This window comes from Eulemur rufifrons, chromosome 16 (genome assembly GCF_041146395.1).
Source record: "Eulemur rufifrons isolate Redbay chromosome 16, OSU_ERuf_1, whole genome shotgun sequence".
In the NCBI taxonomy this organism is placed as follows: domain Eukaryota; kingdom Metazoa; phylum Chordata; class Mammalia; order Primates; family Lemuridae; genus Eulemur; species Eulemur rufifrons.
Genome location: NC_090998.1, coordinates 96,172,540 through 96,192,680, shown reverse-complemented (window position 1 = coordinate 96,192,680; position 20,141 = coordinate 96,172,540). Strand labels below are relative to the sequence as shown.

The following is a 20,141-nucleotide window of genomic DNA, read 5'->3' as shown; positions in this document are numbered from 1 at the left end:
CTCACACCCACCCAGAAAATACCACCTGAGGCTCAGAAAACTGAAGTCCCCACTCCTGACTCACCGCTGCTGTCAGACGGTTTAACAGTGTTATTTAAAACTCTGCCAGACGCCCTTCTCCCTGCGTGTGCGCGGTTTTCCAGACTCACCCGCACACACTCCCCTCCGCCCGTCTCCTCCCGGGTCCCAGACCCCGCGTGGAGGCACGCGTGTTCCGCTGGCGTGGGAGTGCCAGGGGGAGGCATGGGCGGTGCCCACTCAGATGGGCTTTCGGTCTGCACATGTCTTTTCCACACGGTGGTGACAGGGCGTCTCTGCGGGAGGAGTCCAGGGAGGAGCCACTTTCTTCTGTGCATCGAAGGTCCCCCTCCTCCTCCCCCCGTCACCCTCTGTGCCCTGTCCCAGGTGAGCGCCTGTTTTAGTACGGTGCCGTTGGGTGTGCGATTTTAATCTTATTTATTTAACTGGGAATTCTTTGGACTCCTTTGGCCTGTGCGTAGGCATCACTCGTCAGTTTGGGGTCTCAGCCGCCATCTCTTCAAACACCGCCTCACCACGTTCTACCTCCTGCCCCTGCAGTCCAGGCTGAACGTTGCTGAACCCTCCGGCTCTCTCTCCCTAGATCTGGATCTCGCACGGATCAGTCTGACCTACTGGGGTCCCTGAGCCGCGTTCCGGAAACGCCTCCTCGCCTGTCGGCTGCTTACTCTAGAATGCTCGCCGTCCACGGTCGTCGGGGCTTCAGTCGCTATAGCTTGCATTCGTGGATGTTCTAGTTTTTAATACAATTACTTGGTCATTCTTTATAGTTTCTTTTCCGTGCCTATAATTTCTAAATGGCGTCTGAAGTCCTGTAGCGCGTTTGTACCGTCTGACGCCGCCTGGTAATGCCGACCGTCGAAGGCTTTGTGCCTGCGCTGGAGCCGGCGCTCACGTCTTACCGTGAACGGCGCATTTTCTTTAAAAACTGCCCGTGGGGAATCCTTGCGTCCCTTCCACAGCCAGGGGCCTCGCTCCAGAGCGTGGCCTTGCCCTCTGTCGGGCCCCCAGGGAGGACGCTCAGGCCCACTGCAAACCCACAGCCCAGTGTCCTGGGCGGGTGCCCCGAGGCCATCCCGCCCCACAAGGCTGTTCTGGCAATTTCCTCACAGGCCCCCGGGGGGAAGGTGCGTTTTGATTCGCCCTTGCACCGAGGGTGTGCCCCTTGGGAGTTGCTGCTTTACTGGGGGGCCTCCTACCCCTCTTGGGGACACTCTCCTGTGCCCACTGGCCATGAGTCCTTGCGGCCCAGAGCTGCAGGTGGGCCTGGCTGGCAAAGCCTCAGAGCGAGGGGCTTCTGGGCTCTGGTTCTTTGGGGCTCCATCTCCCAGGGGCCCACCTTCCCCTGGCTTGGGCCTGATCATTCCTGACTATTTTGCCAGCTTTTTGTTGCTTTCAAGAAATGCTTTTCCTATTTTATGCCCCATTTGGTTGTTTTCCCAGGAGGGCTGGTCTGGACCCCAGCCCCGCCCCCACTTTGGTGCCTCTGCCCATGTCTGCCACCACCCAGCGCTGGGGCCAGGCCCCAGACCCCCCCCTCCCGCTCCCTCAGAGGGCCCAGGCCCCTCACCGCTGGTGTGGACAGCTGGCGGGAGCTCTGTTCATGCAGCACAGACACAGGGCAGGACCTGGCCTCAGACACCCCCTCCCCTCCTCTGTGGTAGCCCAGTTCCTGCTCGAGGCTCCAGGAAGCTGTGGACTGCTTTGCTCAGGTGCTGGGGACCCCACCCCACACAGACCCCCCACCCCATGGAAGTGACTCAGCCTGAGAGTTTGCAGCGGGTGCCCCTGCCTACAGGCTCTGGCTGGAGAGTGTCCTGCCAGGGGACTGGGAGAGCCCGGGAAGTGCCCCCCCTCCTCTGCCCTGGGAACCTCCTGTCCCTGCCCTGGCCATCCTTCCAAGCCTGGACAGCCTGAGGGCTGACTCATGCGCCCCAGCATGTAGGGGGGCACAGGCTTACCCCACTCTCCGAGGAGGGCTGGCCACAGACCCAAGGACAGCTGCAGGGCGAAGGCTGTGAAGGGGCTGCACGGCTGCACCTGTTGGACTTGCCTCACCTGGGATGCTCCCAGGAGCCACGAGAATGTCCTCGTGAAGCAGCAGCTCCCACACGTGGGGGGTGGCCCACCGGTGCCCAGCCTGGCAGTGTACAGCCCCTGCCTACCCTCTCCCATCACAGCGGGCACCTCAGAGCCCACGGAGGACAGGACACTCGGGACCACATGATGCCTGGCCTGTGGCCGGCTCCGTCCAGCAGCGTCTGGGGCTGCAGCAGCCCCGGGGCCCTGGGTGACGTCTGACTACAGGCTGGGGGCTGCGGTCTCACAGCTCCACTGGGAACCCCAGACCAGGCCCACCTCTGAGGCATCTGCGTGCTGGGTGGCCAGCAGGGGTGTCCCCTCACACAGGGCCAGGCTCACGGTCGCTCTTGGAGCACCCAGTGCCTGCACTCCAGTCTGTTTCCTGCCCCACCTGCGGGCCTGGCCCCATCTTCTGGCATCTGGCCTGTGCCCACCGCCCGTCTTGGTCCCGGTGCAGTGGGGACAGGTCCTCAGCACCAGGAGTCTGAGCCCTGGTGCACAGGGTGCTGGCGTGGAGGCCGCCCTTCCCCGAGTCACCTGGCCCCTGGGCCCCTGAGCATGGCTGCCTCCCGGTGCGGGGGATGGGTTAAGACCCCAGAAAGCCTGGGAGAAAACGCGGTTTCGGCGCTGCTGGGAGGGCGGAGGCGTGATGGGGCTGCCTGGCGGGTCCCTGCGGGTGCAGCGTCCCCTGCTCTGGCCTTAGCAGGGCCAGGCTGCTCAGGGGCCCTGGGCGGCTGCCGCGGCCTCCCGGGGGCTTCGCTGCCCAGAACTTCTCCAGCAGGACCCGCCTGTGTCCCCAGGGAGGGGGAGCAGGCCAGGGAGACCCCTCCCCAGGAGCACCGCGAGGCCCGACGCCCCGCCCCTCGGCCTGCGTTCTCCGGCGCTGGGGAGGCCGGGCAGGCAGTGCGCACGCGCGTGGGCTCGGGAGCCAGCAGGGACTGGCCGCGGGGCGTAGTCTCGGGGACTGGAGGGCGTGGTCTGGGTTGGTGGGCGTGACCTCAGCCTCCGGGCACGGCGTGGGTGGCTTCGTGGTGGGAGTGGTCTGGGGCCCGGTGGGCGTGGTTTCCGGGGCTGGTGGGCCGAGGGCGTGGGCCGGAGTGCGGGCGCGCCGCGGCCGGTCCGGGAGGGGGCGGAGCGGGACGCGGTCGGGGCGGCGTTGGGGGCCAGGTCTGCGGCGGGGCACGGGGTGGTTCGGTCGGGAGATGGGGGGAAGGCGGCGGTCCGGGCGGGGGGCGAAGAGGAACGCGGCGATCGGGCTCAGCCGCCTCTCTCCGCAGGGCCGCCGAGGGCCAGCCGGCCGCCGTGCCTGGTGTGCCGGGGCTCGCCGCTCGCCGGGCCGTGCAAGCGCTGCCGCTCCTTCTGCGCCGCCGTCCTGCGCGGCTCCTCCTTCGTGCCTCTCGGCGGCCGGGCCGACAGCCCGTGGAGCCCGTGACGAGGACCAGCGCGGACGAGGACGGGACCCCGACGACGCGAGCCCGAGCCCCGCGGCCCGCTGGCGCGGCTGACTGCCTTGGAGACCTGCACGTAGACGACGGACCTTGTATACAGAGCTATTTTAGAGAAATCGCGCGATCTCACCCTGGTATTTCTTACGGAGCCCGCCCTCTCCCGGTGCCTGCACCTGTCTGCCTGCAGAGCCCCTGTGCCCCCAGCCGCATCCAGTCCCCAGCCCTGCCCTGCTGTAGGACAGGACAGAGCGAGACCTGCTGGCACCCAGGACGCCCCCTGATCCTGGGAAGGTGCCCTTCCTGCCTCCCAGCCAGAGGTCCCAGACAGGACACTCATCGCTTATTCACTCATTTATTCAACAAAAGTCTCGCTGAGCTGGTCCAGGTTGTTTGCACCCCAGTGTCTCCTTCCAACCTGGAGCTGTGTGGGGGGTGGGAAGGGGCCCCAGGTCATGTCTCCTGGATTCCATCAAAGCTGGACTCCTGGGCCTGCTGGTGGTCAGTGGGCCGTGTGGGAGACCCAGGTGTGGAGAGAGTCCCCAAGGCCTCCTTGGTCCCCCAGGCTGGGGTGCTCCCAGTCGCTGGAGCCTGCACAGGACAAGGGCTGCCAAGGAGTCCCCAGGGCCAGGTCTTTGTGGACACTGGGAGGGTCCACATCCCCCAGCACTCGGAAACAGAACAGGAGGCCCCTGGAGAGGGGGCGGGGGCAGGGGCGGGGGCAGCGGTCCCAGGGTCTTCCTCTGGGCCTTGAGACCAGCACCAGCCCCTCTCCCCTGTGTGGTCACCTGTGGCCACTTCATTGTGGCGCTGGGATAGCCTGTTTAGGGTGACAGGTGTGTCACCTGGTCGGTGGGCCTGTCCTGGAAAGGCCACAGAGAAGGGCTCAGAATGTGAGTGGCACAGAAGTCATTTTGGAGACCTCTGCCACGGCACAGCAGTCCCCACTTGTCCCACTGCTGTAGGAAAGCACCTGTGGCACTTCCTGGAGGCTGCAAGTCCTAGAGGCTGGTGGAGGGAGGCTGAGGTGCCCTGGTCGTCTGTCTCAGGGCCTGGCAGGCCTAGGACCGTGGGGTGACCAAAGCCTGGCCTTCCGGGCCCCCCCAACATGCCAGCCTGCTGATGTGCTGTCCGGCATGGGGGCTGGCTTTGGGCGCTTGGGGCCCCAGGCACGCTGCTCACTGGCAGCACGGGGCAGGGTGCCCAGCGCCCAGCAGCGACCACAGGAGTCCCAGCCCACCAAGTGCTCTAGACCAGGCGGGGCAGGGTGGAGGTGCCGGCCCAGGTGTGTGGGAGGCTGGGCGGTGGGCTGTGGCACCGGGCGGGTGGAGGATGGGGTCCGAGGTCATGGGCAGCTGGTGAGTCCTGCTGTGTTCCATCCCCTGGGGCTGACGCCCCCTCAGTGCCTTCCCGAGTTCCCTCCTGACTGACCTGAGTCCGCTGGATCAGGCCCGTGTCCTCCCCCAGCCTGGGGGTGGTGCTGCCCTCAAAACTTCGGATGCCTTATTGGGGCTCCAGGCAGGACCCCAGCCCTGCACAGGCCCAGCACACCCCATGGGACCTGGCTCTCCAGCCAGACACCCCTCCCCATGCCCCCCCACGTGGGACAGTGCCCTCCCAGGACCAGAGGCAGGTGCAGGGAGCCCCTGTGCTGCTCGGCTGCAGCAGGAAGAGGGCTGGACACGGGCCTTGGGCTGTCGGGGAGGGAGGAGCCTGGGGCGCCCCAGAAGCACACTGTGGTTCTCTTCTTCCACTGCCTTGCACGGGGCTGGCAGGGGCAGGAGGCAGACAGGGTGCAGTGAGCCTCTGCCCAGAAACCTGCCTGTGCACAGAGTGCTTCAAGTTGGAAAACGAGTGTGGAGCAATTCCCTGAGCAGAAGCTAGGCCTGGAGTAGCCCATGGGCGCTGCCCTGGGAGGGGGGCCCTGGGGACGTGGGGGGAGTCTCAGGTCCCAGGAGGGAGCACCCCCTTAGGGTTGGCGTGAAGCCAGCAGGTGCAGGGGTCCGGGATGCTGCCTCTCCTCTGCCCAGCCGAGCTCAGCAGAGCCACTGACTACTGTCCCCGTGGTCAGGACACACACCTGAGTGATGGGGGTGCACACAAAAGGCCCCTTGACCTCACAGGCCCGGAGCCAGCCCTGCTCCACCGGCCAGCCCCTTGGGGAACCCACTTACCTGGGACCCCCAAGGCCTCAAGGTCTCAGGACGCTTCCTTTGGCAGCCTGGAAACTCCATGTGATCTGGCGGAGTGTGTCAGCCCCTGGCCAGTGGGCAGGTCTGGGGGCTGCCCCTGCCGGCTCCCATAGGCCCTGTCTCACCAGGAGGCGGAGTGTCCCTGCCTGCTGTAGGGAGCAGCTCCTGTTTGTCTTTGGGGCTGGAGCTGTGGGTCGGCCTGGACGCTTCCACCCCGCTCTCAGCCAGATGCATGCGGGGCCAGCACTCGCCTTCCTCTGCCTGGCCTGGGGCACGTACCGGGGCCTGGCCATCCCCCGGGTCTCGGAATGTGGCCTCTCCTGTTCTCAGGTGAGGCCCTGGTTTCTCCACAGGTGGGCACCGGGATGGCATGCCGCACACAGACAGGTGAAGGGTGCAGGGGCTGGGGAGACTGAGGCAGCGGCGGTGACGGGAGGCTGTGGGAACCGGGCAGCCGGGATCCCTGGGAGGTGCCTGGCCTGGCCTGGCAGCTGGAAGCCCAGCCCTCCCACGGCCTGTCGCCTCACAGGTCCTGCTGGAAGGGTGGCCAGGAAGCCCCTCTGGGCTGTTTGTGGAACGGTATTGCGTCACCCAGGGTGCTGGGCTCCGGGTCATCCGGGCTTGTGTGACACTGCTAAGGAAACACTCGGGAATGAGCTTATCTCAGCCCTGGGGGGAGCCACAGGGGAGGACGTGAGGTGACAAATGGTGCTGGGACCATTTGTGGGAGCGGGAGAGGTGGCCCTCAGCACCTACAGCAAGAAGTGTACCTGGCACGGCCCAGGAAGTGGCCCCGGTGCCCAAGACTGGCCCAGGCACAGAGGGGACACAGCCAGGGAAAGAACACGGAAGATGTCATGGGGGTGGGGGGTACTTATTGAGCACCTGCTGTGTGCACTGTTCCCAGTAGGGGGGATGGCAGGGAGCAAGATGTGCCTTTCAGAGGCGATGGCCTGGTTGCCACAGGGGACACTTAGGGGACACCCAGGCAGGTCCACAAGCTTAGGAGAGTATCTGACCGAGGGCTCGAGTGGCTGGGGTGCGGGGTGGGCTGGTCAGGCTCGGGGCAGGGTGCAGGGCCACAGGGGCATCGGGAGGGACCAGGAAGGGTGCAGACTGGGATAGGCTCCCCTTGGCTGCTGGTGGGAACTGGTGGGTGTGGAGGGGACCGGCAGGTTCGGGTGGGCAGGGTGGTGGCCTGGGCGCACCTGCAGTGGAGGTGGGAAGGGGGGGCAGAGGTGGGAGGGATCACAGATGAGCCCTCAGAGCGCGATTAGCCTCTGGGCTGATGGAGGGGGTGTTTCCTGAGTGGGGGGGGCCTGGGGGCCGGGATTTGGGGGAGGAAACTCAACTGTAAATGCAGGTGTTGGAAGCTACGAGGCATGGGGGGCGGGGGTGGTGCTGGGTGTACAGCCCGCGTGTCCGGCGGGGCCTGTGCTGAGGTGTCATGGACCTGTGGACCTGTCCCACGTCAGACAGGACAGGAGGACCAAGGGCTGGGGACTGAGCACTCAACTCTCTGAGAAAAGAGGGTGAGGGCGGGGGAGGGGGTCTAAGGCAATGGGGGCCCAGAGGAAGGAGCTGGAAAGGGCCCCTGCGCTGCCCCTGCCAGGCCCAGACGCACTTCGAACTCCGTGCCCTGCTGGGGACACTGGGGTCCAGGAGGGGAGAGGAGGGCAGAGAGACTGGGCTCCGGCAGCTGGGGCAGGGCAGGGGGTGGGTGGAGGGGTGGGCTGAGTTAGGGGACAGCATGGGGACTCCCTGCCTCCCTGTGCCACCACCACCACTGTCCTGGGCTGGAAGTGGCCGCTCCCCCAGCCCCTTGCTGGCATCTTTCCTCTCCCAGCTCAGCAGGCCTTGGGGGCCCCACAGACACCCCTGTGCCCCGCTGCTGGGAAGCCCCGAGAAGTCCAACGGAAAACCCCGTGTGGGGAGGCGGCAGCCACTCCTCTGTCCCTGAAGGTCCCTCTTCCTGCATCCCTGGGAGCTCTGGGTTCCCGTGGCCACAGGAGACCCTCCCCTGGCTGCAAGAGTGCTCGGCAGGGGAGCCATAGCCCACCCTTCCCTGAGTCCCCGCGAGCTACACCTCAGGCCGGCCGGGAGCAGCTGTTCCCCACAGGCCCTTCGGCCCCGACAGAGTCTGGTCACAAGTCCAGGGCCCTCTGTCCTCAAGTCTAGTTCCCCTCTTTGGATCCTCCCCCACGCAGGCAGGAGTTGGGGTGGGACAGGAATACACTGGGGGCCAGGTGCAGTGGCTCAAGTCAGTCCCAGCACCTCGGGAGCCTGGGGCAGAAGGATGGCTTAAGACTGGGAGTTCGAGACCAGCCTGGGCAACGTAGTGAGACCCCATCTCTATAAAAAATAGAAAAAATAGTGGTGTGTGGTGGCGTCTGTAGTCCCAGCTACTCAGGAGGCTGAGGCGGGAGGATCGCTTGAGTTCAGGAGTTCGAGACCAGCCTGAGCAAGAGTGAGACCCTGTCTCTACTGAAAATAGAAAGAGATTAGCTAGGCAACTAAAAATAGAAAAAATTAGCTGGGCATGGTGGCACATGGCTGTAGTCCCAGCTACTCGGGAGGCTGAGGCAGAAGGATCGCTTAAGCCCAGGAGTTGGAGGTTGCTGTGAGCTGTGATGACGCCACTGCACTCCAGCCCGGGTGACAGAAGGAGACGCTGTCTTTCAAAAGAAAAAAAAGAAAGAAAAACCAAAAGCGTGGTGTGGAACGGGGCTTTCCACAGGCTCCGTCATTACCTGCTGAACGAGTGAACAGTGGGCGGGGAGGGGCGGCTGTGGAGGCAGGGCCGGGTCCCAGGGCCACACTCCCTAAGGGGCAGCCGAGTCCCGGCCTTGACTTCGCTCTCCCAGGCCAGCCCCCCGATGCTGAGGGCAACCCCAGGCCCCCCAGGGAGTGGGGCAGGGCTGGCGCAGGACGGGGGCGCGACCCGTGCTGGGTAGAGGTGGGACGAGAGGGGGTCGTGCTGCCCTCAGCCGCTCACCCTTCGTGTTCTGTCCCCAGGGCTTCGCCTGCAAGAGCGGCACGAACCGTGAGTACATCCTGCCTCTGGGTGGGGGTGGCTCCGTGCCTGGTCACGCACCTGCTGCCCTCCCAGTCCCTCGGCTCTGAGGTCCCCTGGGGAGGCAGGTGTGCCCTGCGCCACCTGGGCAGGGGTCCCCTCCCGAGCAGGGTGAGCCGCCATCCCACAGGCGTCCCCAGGCCTCCTCACGGAGCCAGGACAGCCCTGCCCAGGCCTGGCGCACACGGGCAGGGCCAGCGGGGTCTTGCTGCAGGTGGAAGTTGTTTGCCGCACGAGGCCACGTTGCCCTTCCAGAGCCACGGCCACGTCACACCCCGTCGCACCCCCAGCCCTGCCTGGAAACCCATTTCCTCTTGTCAAACTTTGTTTCCCGAGGCAAAAATGACACCCCACTGCAGTCTCAAAAACCCATGTCACTGTCTTTGCAAGCAGTGCCCGTGTTCGCACCAGGACTACACGGGATGCAGAACACGCGAGGAGGGGGCTGAAGCTCACCCCGCAGCCCGTGTAGAAATAAACACAATTTACAGCAGGAAAACTGTGTTCTAAATGTGTCTGTAGGCAAGTGTACAGTTAGTGGGATACACAGATAAAATGATTTTATACAAATGAAATTACCTACGTCATTTAAAATATTTTATTTACTTTGACTTGAATTTAAAGGAAAAATACCAAAGAGATGACTTACACTTTACTTAAGTGCTTCTTCACCTCAAGAGATGGTATTTCCTCCAGGGCCGCTCAGCTTAAGCAAGGGGATGATGGACACATGGGGCAGGCGCAGCCCCGTGTTCCGGACCTTTCCGCATCCCTCGCTGAGCCCTGAGCCGGGCCGCGCTGGGGAGGGCAGCTCCGTTCCGTGTGGGCCGTGGAGCCAGGTGGCCCTGCTGCCCTGGGGTCCTCCCACGGGGCCCAGGGTGTCTGCGGTGGCTTTGTGCCCCGCCCTGTCTGAGTGCCACGTCCTGTCTGATGCCCCGGCTCACACACACTCTTCGTGCCTTAGACTCTCACGGACGTTGCTCCGCCGTCCAGACTCGACTGTGATGTCTGGACAGGCGCGTTTGGGTGAAAAACACACAGAAATGCAGCGAAATGATTACCTGGCAGTCAGGGCAGCGGCTCCTCCCGCGGCGGGTTGGCGGCCGGGGTGGGGCCGGGGTGGGGCCGGGGTGCCGTCTCCCAGTTCACTGGACCGTTTCTGTAGAGTGACCTTCTGTGCCTGTTTCCCTTTTTACAAAAAAAAAGGGTTTTAAAGGGGCTTTTCATTTTATACTTTCACTCTTCAGTATGAATTTTTGATTGTTGTTTCCTGAAAATTTTAGCAGGCATTTTGATTGGGATTATATTGAATTTATTGACCGATTTGGGGCAGAAATGAGATCTTATCAGAGCTGGGTCTTCCAGCCTTTCTGTTTATTCAGGTTTTCCTCAAAGCACTTACTTTTGCTCTTCAGAGAGTGAAGGACACTGAAATGATTTCCTTATTTTATTACATGTTCTGGGTCTTGCTGTCGTAAAGCAACACCATCTTGGTATATTGTTCTCGTATCCAAGACATTTGTTAAAATCTCAGTATTATTCCTACTAGATTTCCTGTTGAGTCTCTTACGTTCTGTGTCTAGGCGCTCACATATTCTGCAGACAATGACAGTCCACAACCCTGCGCATGGGGTGGGCTGCCAGGACCTTCGGGCATTGGTCAGCGTGGGGTGGGCTGCCAGGACCTTCGGGCATTGGTCAGCGTGGGGTGGGCTGCCAGGACCTTCGGGCACTGGTCAGCGTGGGGTGGGCTGCCAGGACCTTCGGGCACTGGTCAGCGTGGGGTGGGCTGCCAGGACCTTCGGGCACTGGTCAGCGTGGGGTGGGCTGCCAGGACCTTCGGGCACTGGTCAGCGTGGGGTGGGCTGCCAGGACCTTTGGGCACTGGTCAGCGTGGGGTGGGCTGCCAGGACCTTCGGGCATTGGTCAGCGTGGGGTGGGCTGCCAGGACCTTCGGGCATTGGTCGGTCCCCAGGAAACCGCGGAATGAGGGGCCTCGTCTTCGTCTTGGTGTTAACGGCAACGACTCCAAAGCTTTCTCATTAAGTGTCAAGTTCACTGGGCATTTGAAATAGATGTCCCCGATCTAGACCAAGGGCTGCCTTTCGCTTCCTAGTTTGCTAAACATTCATAAAGAGGTGTTGAATTTTAGCAAAAATTTCTGCATCTGTGAGGATAATCATATAGTTTTTCTTCTTTAATCTTTTAATGAGGTGAATGTTATTGATAGATTATCCGGTGTTGTACCACACTTGGAGCCCTGAAATAAGTCCTGTTTGGTCTTGTTTTTAACATATTGTTAAATCCATTTGTTAAAATTTTACTTAGGATTTTGCAACATGTTCATAAGTGAGACCTGGAAAACCCAGCCGTCATCTCGGATACCGCCTCTGCCCGTCCTCTCTCCCTCTTCTTCCCATCAACACAGCTGAGGCATTTTAATCCACTCCTCACGGACCCTAATGTCACGTCTGTATTCGCCGTCATTCTGTCTTTCTTCCACGTCACTGTTCTCTCCCCAGTACCACCTGGCCTGCTCTTAAAATCCTCTGTCGTGTTTTAAATTTCTGTTACAGGCAGGCGAGGTGGGTCACACCTGTAGTCCCAGCTCTGGGAGGCCGAGGCGGGAGGATCGCTCGAGCACAGGAGTTGGAGGCTGAAGTGAGCTGTGATCGCACCTCACACTCCAGCCCGGGCAACAGAGCGAGACTCTGTCTCAAAAAAAAAAATTCTGTTACGGTGGGTTTGGGTTTGTTTCCAGCAGTTCTGTTTGTTCTTTTCAAGCGTGCTTGGTCCATCTTTATGGTTTTTCCCACTTTGCGTATTTCCAAGCCTGTCTTTCTCGCTTGGTTGGTCTGTCATCCACAGCTGACTCTTCTGTTACGGGAGGACCCTGTGGCCTGTCTTTTCCGTGGGTTTCCACTCTCGGGGCTTGGTTTCCTGGGGTGTGTGTTTACCTTTAACTCTGCACGCTCAGCACCTTGAGAAACACCTGGGCCTGGGACGCAGGTCTTCCCGCCAGGCTGGGCTGGGCTCACGTTTGTTTCTGAGCCGGGCCCAGCTCTGGTGCCCGACCGCCAGGAACCCGCACAGACCGAGGTTTTCTGGATCTTCCTGGTGGTGCAGACCTGGCCTGCGAATCGGTTTTCAGACCCACCCGCGTCCTGGGCTCTCGGGGAGGCTTTCCTGCCCACCCTGCCCTGCCCGGAGCAACCCTCCCACGCACCGGGGCTCTGGGGAGAGGGTAGGTCTCTTCTGACCCCGACCCAGGGTGAGACCCAGCTTAATACGGGGAAATTCTCCCCTGTGTGACGCCGGGGCCTCTGTGATGCCACTGGTCTGTGCCCCCCGCCAGGCCCTCAGCTCCCACTGGTTGGGACCCAGTCCCCAGCCCCTGCAGAAGTGGCCTCCTGTGCTTGCTTTCCTCCACCTCCCTGGCTGTTGTTTGGAGACAGAGTCTCGCTCTGTCGCCCCGGGTAGAGTGCCGTGGCGTCGGCCTAGCTCACGGCAATCTCAAACTCTTGGGTGCAAACAATCCTCCTGCCTCAGCCTCCCAAGCAGCTGGGACTACAGGTGTGCACAACCATGCCTGGCTAATTTTTTTTTAGTAGAGATGGGGTCTCGCTCTTGCTCAGGCTGGTCTCGAACTCCTGGCCTCAAGCAATCCTCCCACCTCAGCCTCCCAGAGCTCGGATTATAGGCGTAGCCACCACTCAGCCTCCCTGTTTTTGGCCTCATGTTCTTTCCTCAGCTCTCACAAGTTTTAAAGAAGTTTTTTATATATACATATGTTTTTTTCTCCAGCATAATCAGTTGTTTTCGGCAGTAGAGTTGGTCCAAACAGCCTGGTCTAGCATAGCGCAGGAAATGTAACTCCCGGCTTATTTTTAAACGCACAGAATCTGTCTCCAGCCTCCTCCCCTGTCGGTGCTAATTTGGATTCCCCACCGCATCCTCCCGGCCCCTGTGCTGGCGGTTCCTGTCTGTGACCACTTCTTCCTTTCGGGTTCCTATTTCTCCTTCTCGGAGGGCCTGTTGGGCATTCTTACGGTACGACTCTGTGGGTACTAGTTGTGTGCCTTATTTTGAGGCAAAATGTATTTATTTCTAAGTCTTTATGGTGAATTTTAGGGTCACGGTTATTTCTACAAAGTAACAGTGAATTTTATTTCGTGCCACAGATAATTCAGTCTGTACACCCTCCCCTCACTGTGCCAGCTTCGTTTGGGACAAGAGCCCGTTCTTATCTTTATACGATTTATCTTACAATGAGCCACGTTTCCTTCTGGCCCCATAATACACGTCACGAACATGCGTGCTCGGCCTCCAGGCGACACTGCAGCTCCTCACGCGGAGCCCAAGACAGCACAGGGCGGTTCCATTTCTCTCCTCCGGGCTTTTGTGCTGTTGTTCTCACACCTTTCCTTTTGCCTGTTGTAAAACCTACAGCACGTTATTGTTTTTATTTAAACCGTCAATTCTCTTTTAAACATGTTTAGATAAGAAAATACTACTCTCTGGTGTATTTACCCAGAGCGTCACCATTTCTGACATTCTTCATCCCTTTGATACCGTTTCTCTCCGCCACCATTTCCCTCGACCAGCAGGACTGGCCGCTGCCCTGGGGGTCTCGGGAGGTGAATTCCCGGAGCTCCGTGGGCTGGGGCCTCCGTCACCTCCGTCCCGGACGAGACCTCTCCCTGGTGGAGCAGCCCGGTCGCCAGGTTTTGCCCTTCAGTGTTTGGAGGCGTTTCTCACTCACGTGGTCCCCAGCGAGACGTTCGCCACCGTCCTTGTTCACGTCTCTCTGTGCACAACATGCCTTTTTTCCTGAGGTGGCTTTTATAACTGTCATCGTTCCGAGGAAACGGATTCTGATGTGCCTTCGTGCGATTTTCTCCATGTTTCTTGTACTGGGCCCTCTTTGAGATTCTTGGATCTGAGTTTAGAGTTTTCATCAAGTTTGGAAAATTTCTATCATTTCTTGGAGTTTATTTTTTCCCATTTCCTCCTTTCCTTCAGGGACTCCAATCACACGTATATGAGGTCACAGGAAGATGTCCCATTGCTCAAGATGCTTTGTTCTGTCATTGTCATTTCTCTCTGCTTCCTGGGTGGTCTCTGTGGCTGTCTCCAAGTTCCCCTCCCTCTCCCCCCCTCTGTGCGGAGTCTCATCTGCTATTAATTTTATACGGTGCATTTTTCACCTCTAGAAATTGGATTTGGGTCTTTTTTGTGTCTTCCGTGTCTATAATGAACTGTTTGAACACGTTCGAATACAATGTTCTCATCTGCTCATTCTAATGTCTGTGCTGATACTCTTAGTTTTAATTAATTGATTTATCCTCACATTATGGGTGGTTTTCCTGACACTTTGCACGGCTTGTCATTTTTCCTTAGACGGCAGGGACAAAACAATACTTTTCACAATTCCTACAAATGTCCTTGAGCCTTTGTCTGGAATACAGTCACGTTTCTTGGAAGCAGCGTAATCTTTTGGGGCCTTGTGTTAGGTCTGCCAGGCCGGGCCGGAGCCTCGCTCAGGCGAAGACCAGTGGTGCCTCTCCCAGGGCGAGACTCCTGCGCACGGCGCCGTGTGACCAGGTCTCTCGCCCGGCTGGGAGCGGGGCTGTTGGCCAGGCTGTGTGCGCGAAGGCCGTTCTCTCGGGCTTTCCAGGGGGCCCCTTCCTGCCTCTGGTGGTGCCCGCACATGGGTGTGCGGAGTGTTCCGCAAAGTGAATATCCCCAGGCTCCCTGCACCGTGCTTTCCCTGCACCGTGCTCTCCCTCCAGCTCTGTCCTGAAAACCCGGCCGCCCTGCTCCTCCTGAGCTCCTCACGAAGGTCCTCAACCCGGGACTGCCAGCTCCACCGGGGCTCCCCGCCCGCAGCCCGGCCTGGGGGGCTCGCAGGGCTCCCTGGTGCCTCTCCTGTCCGCAGTCTTGACACCGTGCACTTTGTCTCAGTCTCCTGGCTGTTTCAAGCAGGAGGGTGAATCTGACCCCTGTGATGTCCTGGCCACGGTGGGAACTCGTAGCTGTTGGATTTCTTTCCCATGAGCAGTTCAGACCGCTCAATCCCATCGCCCTCTGAGCCTGTGGTTTCTGAGACCAGGTGCCGTGTTAAGCGTGGGATCCGTCCAGTAACAGCCGCGCCCTGGCGGCCATCCTCCTCCCATGGAGTAGCGGGTTGCCGGGGCTCCACGGCCCCGTGGCCTCCACCCCGAGTGCCACTTGCAAACCTGGCCAAAGGCGGCAGATGCTGCTCAGCCCGGCGCCCAAAGCGAGACTCCACTCCAGCTTGCCCACGTCAGGCCAGGCTGCCCCACCTGGCGTTTGGTCCCCCGCGGTTGCTCACGCCCTGGGCACGGCCCGAAGGCGAGTCCTACCTGTGAGGGTGCAGCTGTGTGCCTGTGCACTGCGCCCCAGGCTGCAGTGCCTCAAGGGCATGTACAAGTTGTCCCTGGCAGGCCTGAGTTGGCCTTTTCTGCTGCTCGTCTTTGCACGGTGGCACTGGGGCTTGCCAGTGAGTCAGAGGTGGGCTCCTTTGCCCCCAGTGCTGGCCGGGGGGGCAGCAGCTGCGCCGGCTCAGAGGCAGACGGGTGGGCAGCCTGCTTCCCAACCTGGCCCCACTCCGGGGGTCCTACAGACATTTCCAGGGGCTCAGGGGTGGGGGGCTGGTTTCCCGATTGTGCTGGGGCCAGACTGTGCAACCCCAGGGCTCTCCCCCGTCACTGCACCACCCACAAAGCCCTTCCCAGGCACCTGGAACCCTGAGGCCTCACCCTCCTCCCCCCACCCCAGGGGATATTTTTAACAGCTTCTGCCGGCCACTCCCCACGTCCATGTCCAGCGCAGTCCTGGACACCCTGACACTCTCCACTGCCATGAAGTGTACCCCCGACGACGGCTGCTCGTTAGTCCTGCGTGTTCGTGCCTCCGTGACCCTGCATGGTGAGCAGTGGCTTCAGGGGTGGCCAGCCTGGACTGGGCTGACTGCTGGGAGTGGGGCCGGGAGGGCTGTGCGGGGGACTGGGGGCTCCCTCAGTCCCAGCCAAGACCTGGGTGCTGGGAGGGACCCTGCTAACTGCACTTCACAAGGAGGAGGCCAGGGGAGAGGGATGACCATGGGGTGGGGGGAGCCCTGCCCTGACCGCCCGCCGGCCGGTCCTCCCCAGAGCGCCTGCGGGGCCTGGAGGCCTGCTCCACCAGCCTGCACACCCAGGAGACGCAGTGTCAGAGTGTGCGCATGCCTCGGGCCTCCCGCCGGCTGCAGGTGGGGCAGCAGGTGAGGCCAGAGCCCGACCCAGACCCAGACCTGCTGGCCCATCCTGGGGCTCTGCCACCAGGTCCTGAGGAATGGGCACCCCTCCTCCTGGGCCCCAGCCCTGGACTCCAGCCATGGGGCAGAGCTGGCTGGGGCGGTTGGGCAGTGGCTTCTGGGTCCACCCAGCTCACACCTGCACCTGCCCAGCTCCAGGTGCACTTCAGCTGCTTCAAGGTGAGTGTGGCCCAACACCTCTACGTCACCCTGAGGACTGTCCCCCACTTCTGCGGGGTCCAGCTTGACCGGCAGTACCACGTGGAAGGTGGGTCCCAACGTCAGGCCTGGGCACAGCTGCCTTCTGGCCTCTAGGGACTGGACTGGCCTGGGTGGGTCTCACCCACGGCAGGGGCAGGCCCCCACGCTGGACAGCTCCCAGCAAAGCTTTTGGCTTAACTGGGGTCACATGGCCAGAGGCCCAGCTGGGGGGATGGCCCCCAGGGCAGAGTGACCAGGCCCACCACTGCCTCTGGCATTTGCAGACTGTGCAGAGAAGGACGTGGGCAGGAACCTGCCGGACTGCTTCGGTGAGTCACCCTCCTGCGTGGGTCACACCTTCCCCGGGAAGACCCCCAGGCTCCGCCTCTCCCTCTGGGGTCTTCTGCTGCACTTGGGGAGTCCTGATGCGGCCCCAGGTGGGCGTCTCTCAACCGCCTGAACCAAGCAGAGGTCGCCCCATCGGGCTCTCAGACAGACGGAGCCCGCGTTGGCGACTTGCCACCTCCTGCAGGGGGGAAGCTCAGCTACCGGGTGGACGAAAGGCGCAAGGCCGTCCTGGCGCAGGTGCCGGAGCCCTCCGGGAGCTCCGACTACTACGTGCGGCTCTGCCTCCGGCGGTTCACCTGCGAGGACGCCGGCGCCCCGGTGCGGGTGAGCCCCGCGCCCCGCCCCCGCCCCCGCCCCATGGCCGGCCCAGGGCCCTCCCGCCTCGCCTCACTCCTCCCACCCCTAGAGCAGGCCCAGGCGCCCCCACCGCTCCCCTGCCCCGCTCCCCTGCCCCGCTCCCCTGCCCCGCTCCCCTGCCCCGCTCCCCTGCCCCGCTCCCCTGCCCCGCTCCCCTGCCCCGCTCCCCTGCCCCGCTCCCCTGCCCCGCTCCCCTGCCCCGCTCCCCTGCCCTCCCTACCGCTACCGCTACCGCAGGCCCAGACCCCCCTCCCCGCCCCGGGCCCCGCCCACCCAGGCCACGCCCCAGGCCCCGCCCGCCGCCCAGCCCCGTCTCTGGCAGGTGACCGCTAACAGCGCGTCGCGGACAGTGTCCCTGCCCTACAGCCAGGCGCTGCCGTGCCTCTGCCTGGAGGTCAGTGAGGGTGTGGCCTCGACGGGGGGGACAAGGGAGCGGGGGGCCGCGCTGACCCCAGCCCTCCCGCAGGGCTGGCCTGCGTCCCCCGACGCCGTGCGGATCCAGATGTGCCCTTTTGAAGCCGGCAAGTGCCCTGTGGTGCCCCAGGGGGACAAGGGTGCGAGATGGGCGGGGCCGCGTGACGCCCGAGGGGCAGAGCCTGTACATGGAAGTGGGTGTGCACGGGTGCACATGTGTGCACGTATGGTGGCCTGATTCACCCCAACAGCCACGTCTGTGTTGGGGGTACCCAGGGGGCGCAGGGGGATGCCCTGCGTTGGGCTCTGCTGAGTGACACACACCAGGCACCCCGCAAGACATGCACCACCACGTGCATGCAGAGACTCGGGCCAGGGCTCAGAGACCGCAGGACAACTGCTGCTGAACCCTGGCCCAAGGTCACTCCAGTGGGTCCCCGTGGGCCCACTGGCAGCCATGGGGCCCGCTGACCTGTGTTCGTGGGGCGGGTCCCTGCAGACACGGAGGTGCTGTGGGACGCCATCCACTACCACCCGGGAAGCCAGGCGCTAAGCTGGGAGCCCGCCTGCCCCGTGAGTGGTCGTGTGAGCCTGTGCTGGCGCCCAGGCCCCGGGGCCTCCTGCCAGGAGCTGCAGCACTCCAGCCGCCCGGCACAGGGCAGAGTGAGTGTCCCCGGCAGGGGTGGGGGTGGGGGTGAATGGCCATGGCCCTGACCGGAGCCCCCGCAGGTGCTGTACCCGCTGGTGGACACCCAGCCCCAGCTTTGCCTGAAGGTGAGTGGCTGGTGCAGCCCACCCCGGGCACTGCCCACGCTTGGGGAGGGGACAAGGGCAAGGAGGCAGGGAGGGGGGCAGCAGACCAGAGCAGGGAGCAGGTGAGGGGCTTGCCTCCCAGCTGCCCCTCTGACCCCCTCCTCATCTGTCGGCGGGGAGCTGAGGGCTCCGGGAGGGAAGCCTCCTGGGAGCCCTGAAGTCTGCCCAGCGCATCCCAGCCCCAGTCCCCCACACCTGTGCCCCTTACCCCTCTTTGCAGTTCTCCACCAACCTGGGGTTCCAGGTGAGGTGCCCTTTCCAACAACGGTGCTTCCCAGGTGAGCGCTCCTGGGGGGCAGGGGTGGGCTGGCCTGGGGCCAGTGCGGGGGAGGGGTGTGTGCAGCAAATAGCACCGTTGCTTCACGGCTCTGTGTTGGCCAGGACGGCAGGACCCCAGGGTGCTGGGCCAGTGGGGGGGAGCCAGTGGGGTGGGGCAGGTGAAGTGGGTGGGTCAGGCCCAGTGGGACGGGGCAGGTGAAGTGGGTGGGGTGCTGGGCCAGTGAGGACCTCACCCTTCCGCCGCAGCCTGGAAGATGGCGGTGCAGCCAGCACCCCAGCACGGCCTCCTGCGCGCCGCCTTCTTCTCGCCCAGCCCCGCCCACTTCCAGGTGCGCCTGTGTCACGGAGGGAAGTCGCAGCTCCCTGCCTGCCAACAAGCGCTGCCCGCCAGCCCCCTCTCTCCAGCCTCAGTGAGCTGGGTGGGGGGCACCGCCCCGGGGAGGGTGGCAAGACCCCATCACTTCCCTGCAATGCTCTTATGGCCCACCTGGGCCCTGAGGGGTCTGGCTGGGGTCTGGCCCGCCTGGAGGGGAGGGGCGGGAGGGGTGGCAGTGGCGGTGCCAGAGAATGTGGGATAAGGACACAGTGTGGCCTGCTCAGCCCTCCCCCATTGCCTGTGACCTGCCCTCCCAGATCCAGGGTGACCCCACTGCCGACCCTGCGGTTGCCTTCCTGGACTTGCCCAGGGAAGAGGTCTGTGCCCCAGGCATCTGCATCCAGGTGGGTGGCGCTGCCCCATCAGCCCCGCCTGCCTGCGAACACGCAAACCAGCCTCTCCAGCCGGCCCTGTGTCCCCTGTGCCTGCAGGGTGTGAGGACCGATGTGCACTTCTCCATCCCGCAGCAGCTGTGCGACCTCCAGTGCAGTGAGTGCCAGGCATCGGGGGTGCAGGGTGGGGGGTGGAGGGCTGGACCTAGGTGCGCCCTGCCTCTCACTGTGGGCTGGGTGGGCTGGGTGTCCTGCACCGAACAGGGGACTTCGGGGGAGGAGGGCGGAGGGGCCACGCAGCCAGGAGTCAGGCCAGGCTCCTGGGCCAAGGTGGAGGCTGCCCCTGCCCCACAGCCTCACTGTCCCTGTCATCCCTGGGCCCCCCGGGCACCCCTCCCTGCCTGGCTCTGTCAGTGGCTTCCTCCTCCCTAGGTGTCCACCTCCCCTGACTGGGGCTCTGGTTCCCGCTGCCCAGCGACTTGGGATGTCCCTCGGCTCACCTAGCCACTGAGGCCCAGGCTTGCGGGACCAAGGGCTCACCAGGAGAGGACTGTGCTAGTGGACAGAGCTAACCACGCGGGGCCTGGGCATGGCTGAGGGGTGTGGCCTCATGTCCCCATCCAGGAGCACTTGGAGCTGGCACCTCACCTGCAAGCCCAAAACTCACCTGGCTTGGGGCGGAGGGTGGACTGGGAGAGCCGGGGAGGTGGGAGAGGTGGGAGGGCGGGTGAGGCCGGTGTGCAGGCACCCAGGGCACTTGAGACCCTCCCCAGGGAGCACCAACAGGCCGGGCCAGGATGCAGTAATGTCTCCCAGCTCCACGGAGCCACAGCAGTTGCAGGGTGGCCTGCACCCTGCCACACACAAGGACC

General features: G+C 62.8%; 1 protein-coding gene across 1 annotated transcript; it reads left to right on the top strand.

Moving 5' to 3' along the window:
* The first annotated feature begins 5,986 nt into the window (after positions 1 to 5,986).
* IL17REL (interleukin 17 receptor E like) lies at positions 5,987 to 19,883 on the top strand. The gene is made up of 16 exons (XM_069490966.1): positions 5,987 to 6,088; positions 8,774 to 8,801; positions 15,633 to 15,782; positions 16,007 to 16,116; positions 16,303 to 16,417; positions 16,635 to 16,679; positions 16,883 to 17,022; positions 17,378 to 17,449; positions 17,522 to 17,576; positions 17,969 to 18,132; positions 18,199 to 18,243; positions 18,503 to 18,560; positions 18,808 to 18,971; positions 19,201 to 19,281; positions 19,369 to 19,426; positions 19,702 to 19,883. Exons 1-16 carry the CDS (start codon positions 5,987 to 5,989, stop codon positions 19,716 to 19,718), a joined length of 1,404 nt encoding a protein of 467 aa, XP_069347067.1. The 3' UTR covers positions 19,719 to 19,883.
* Positions 19,884 to 20,141: the final 258 nt, after the last annotated feature.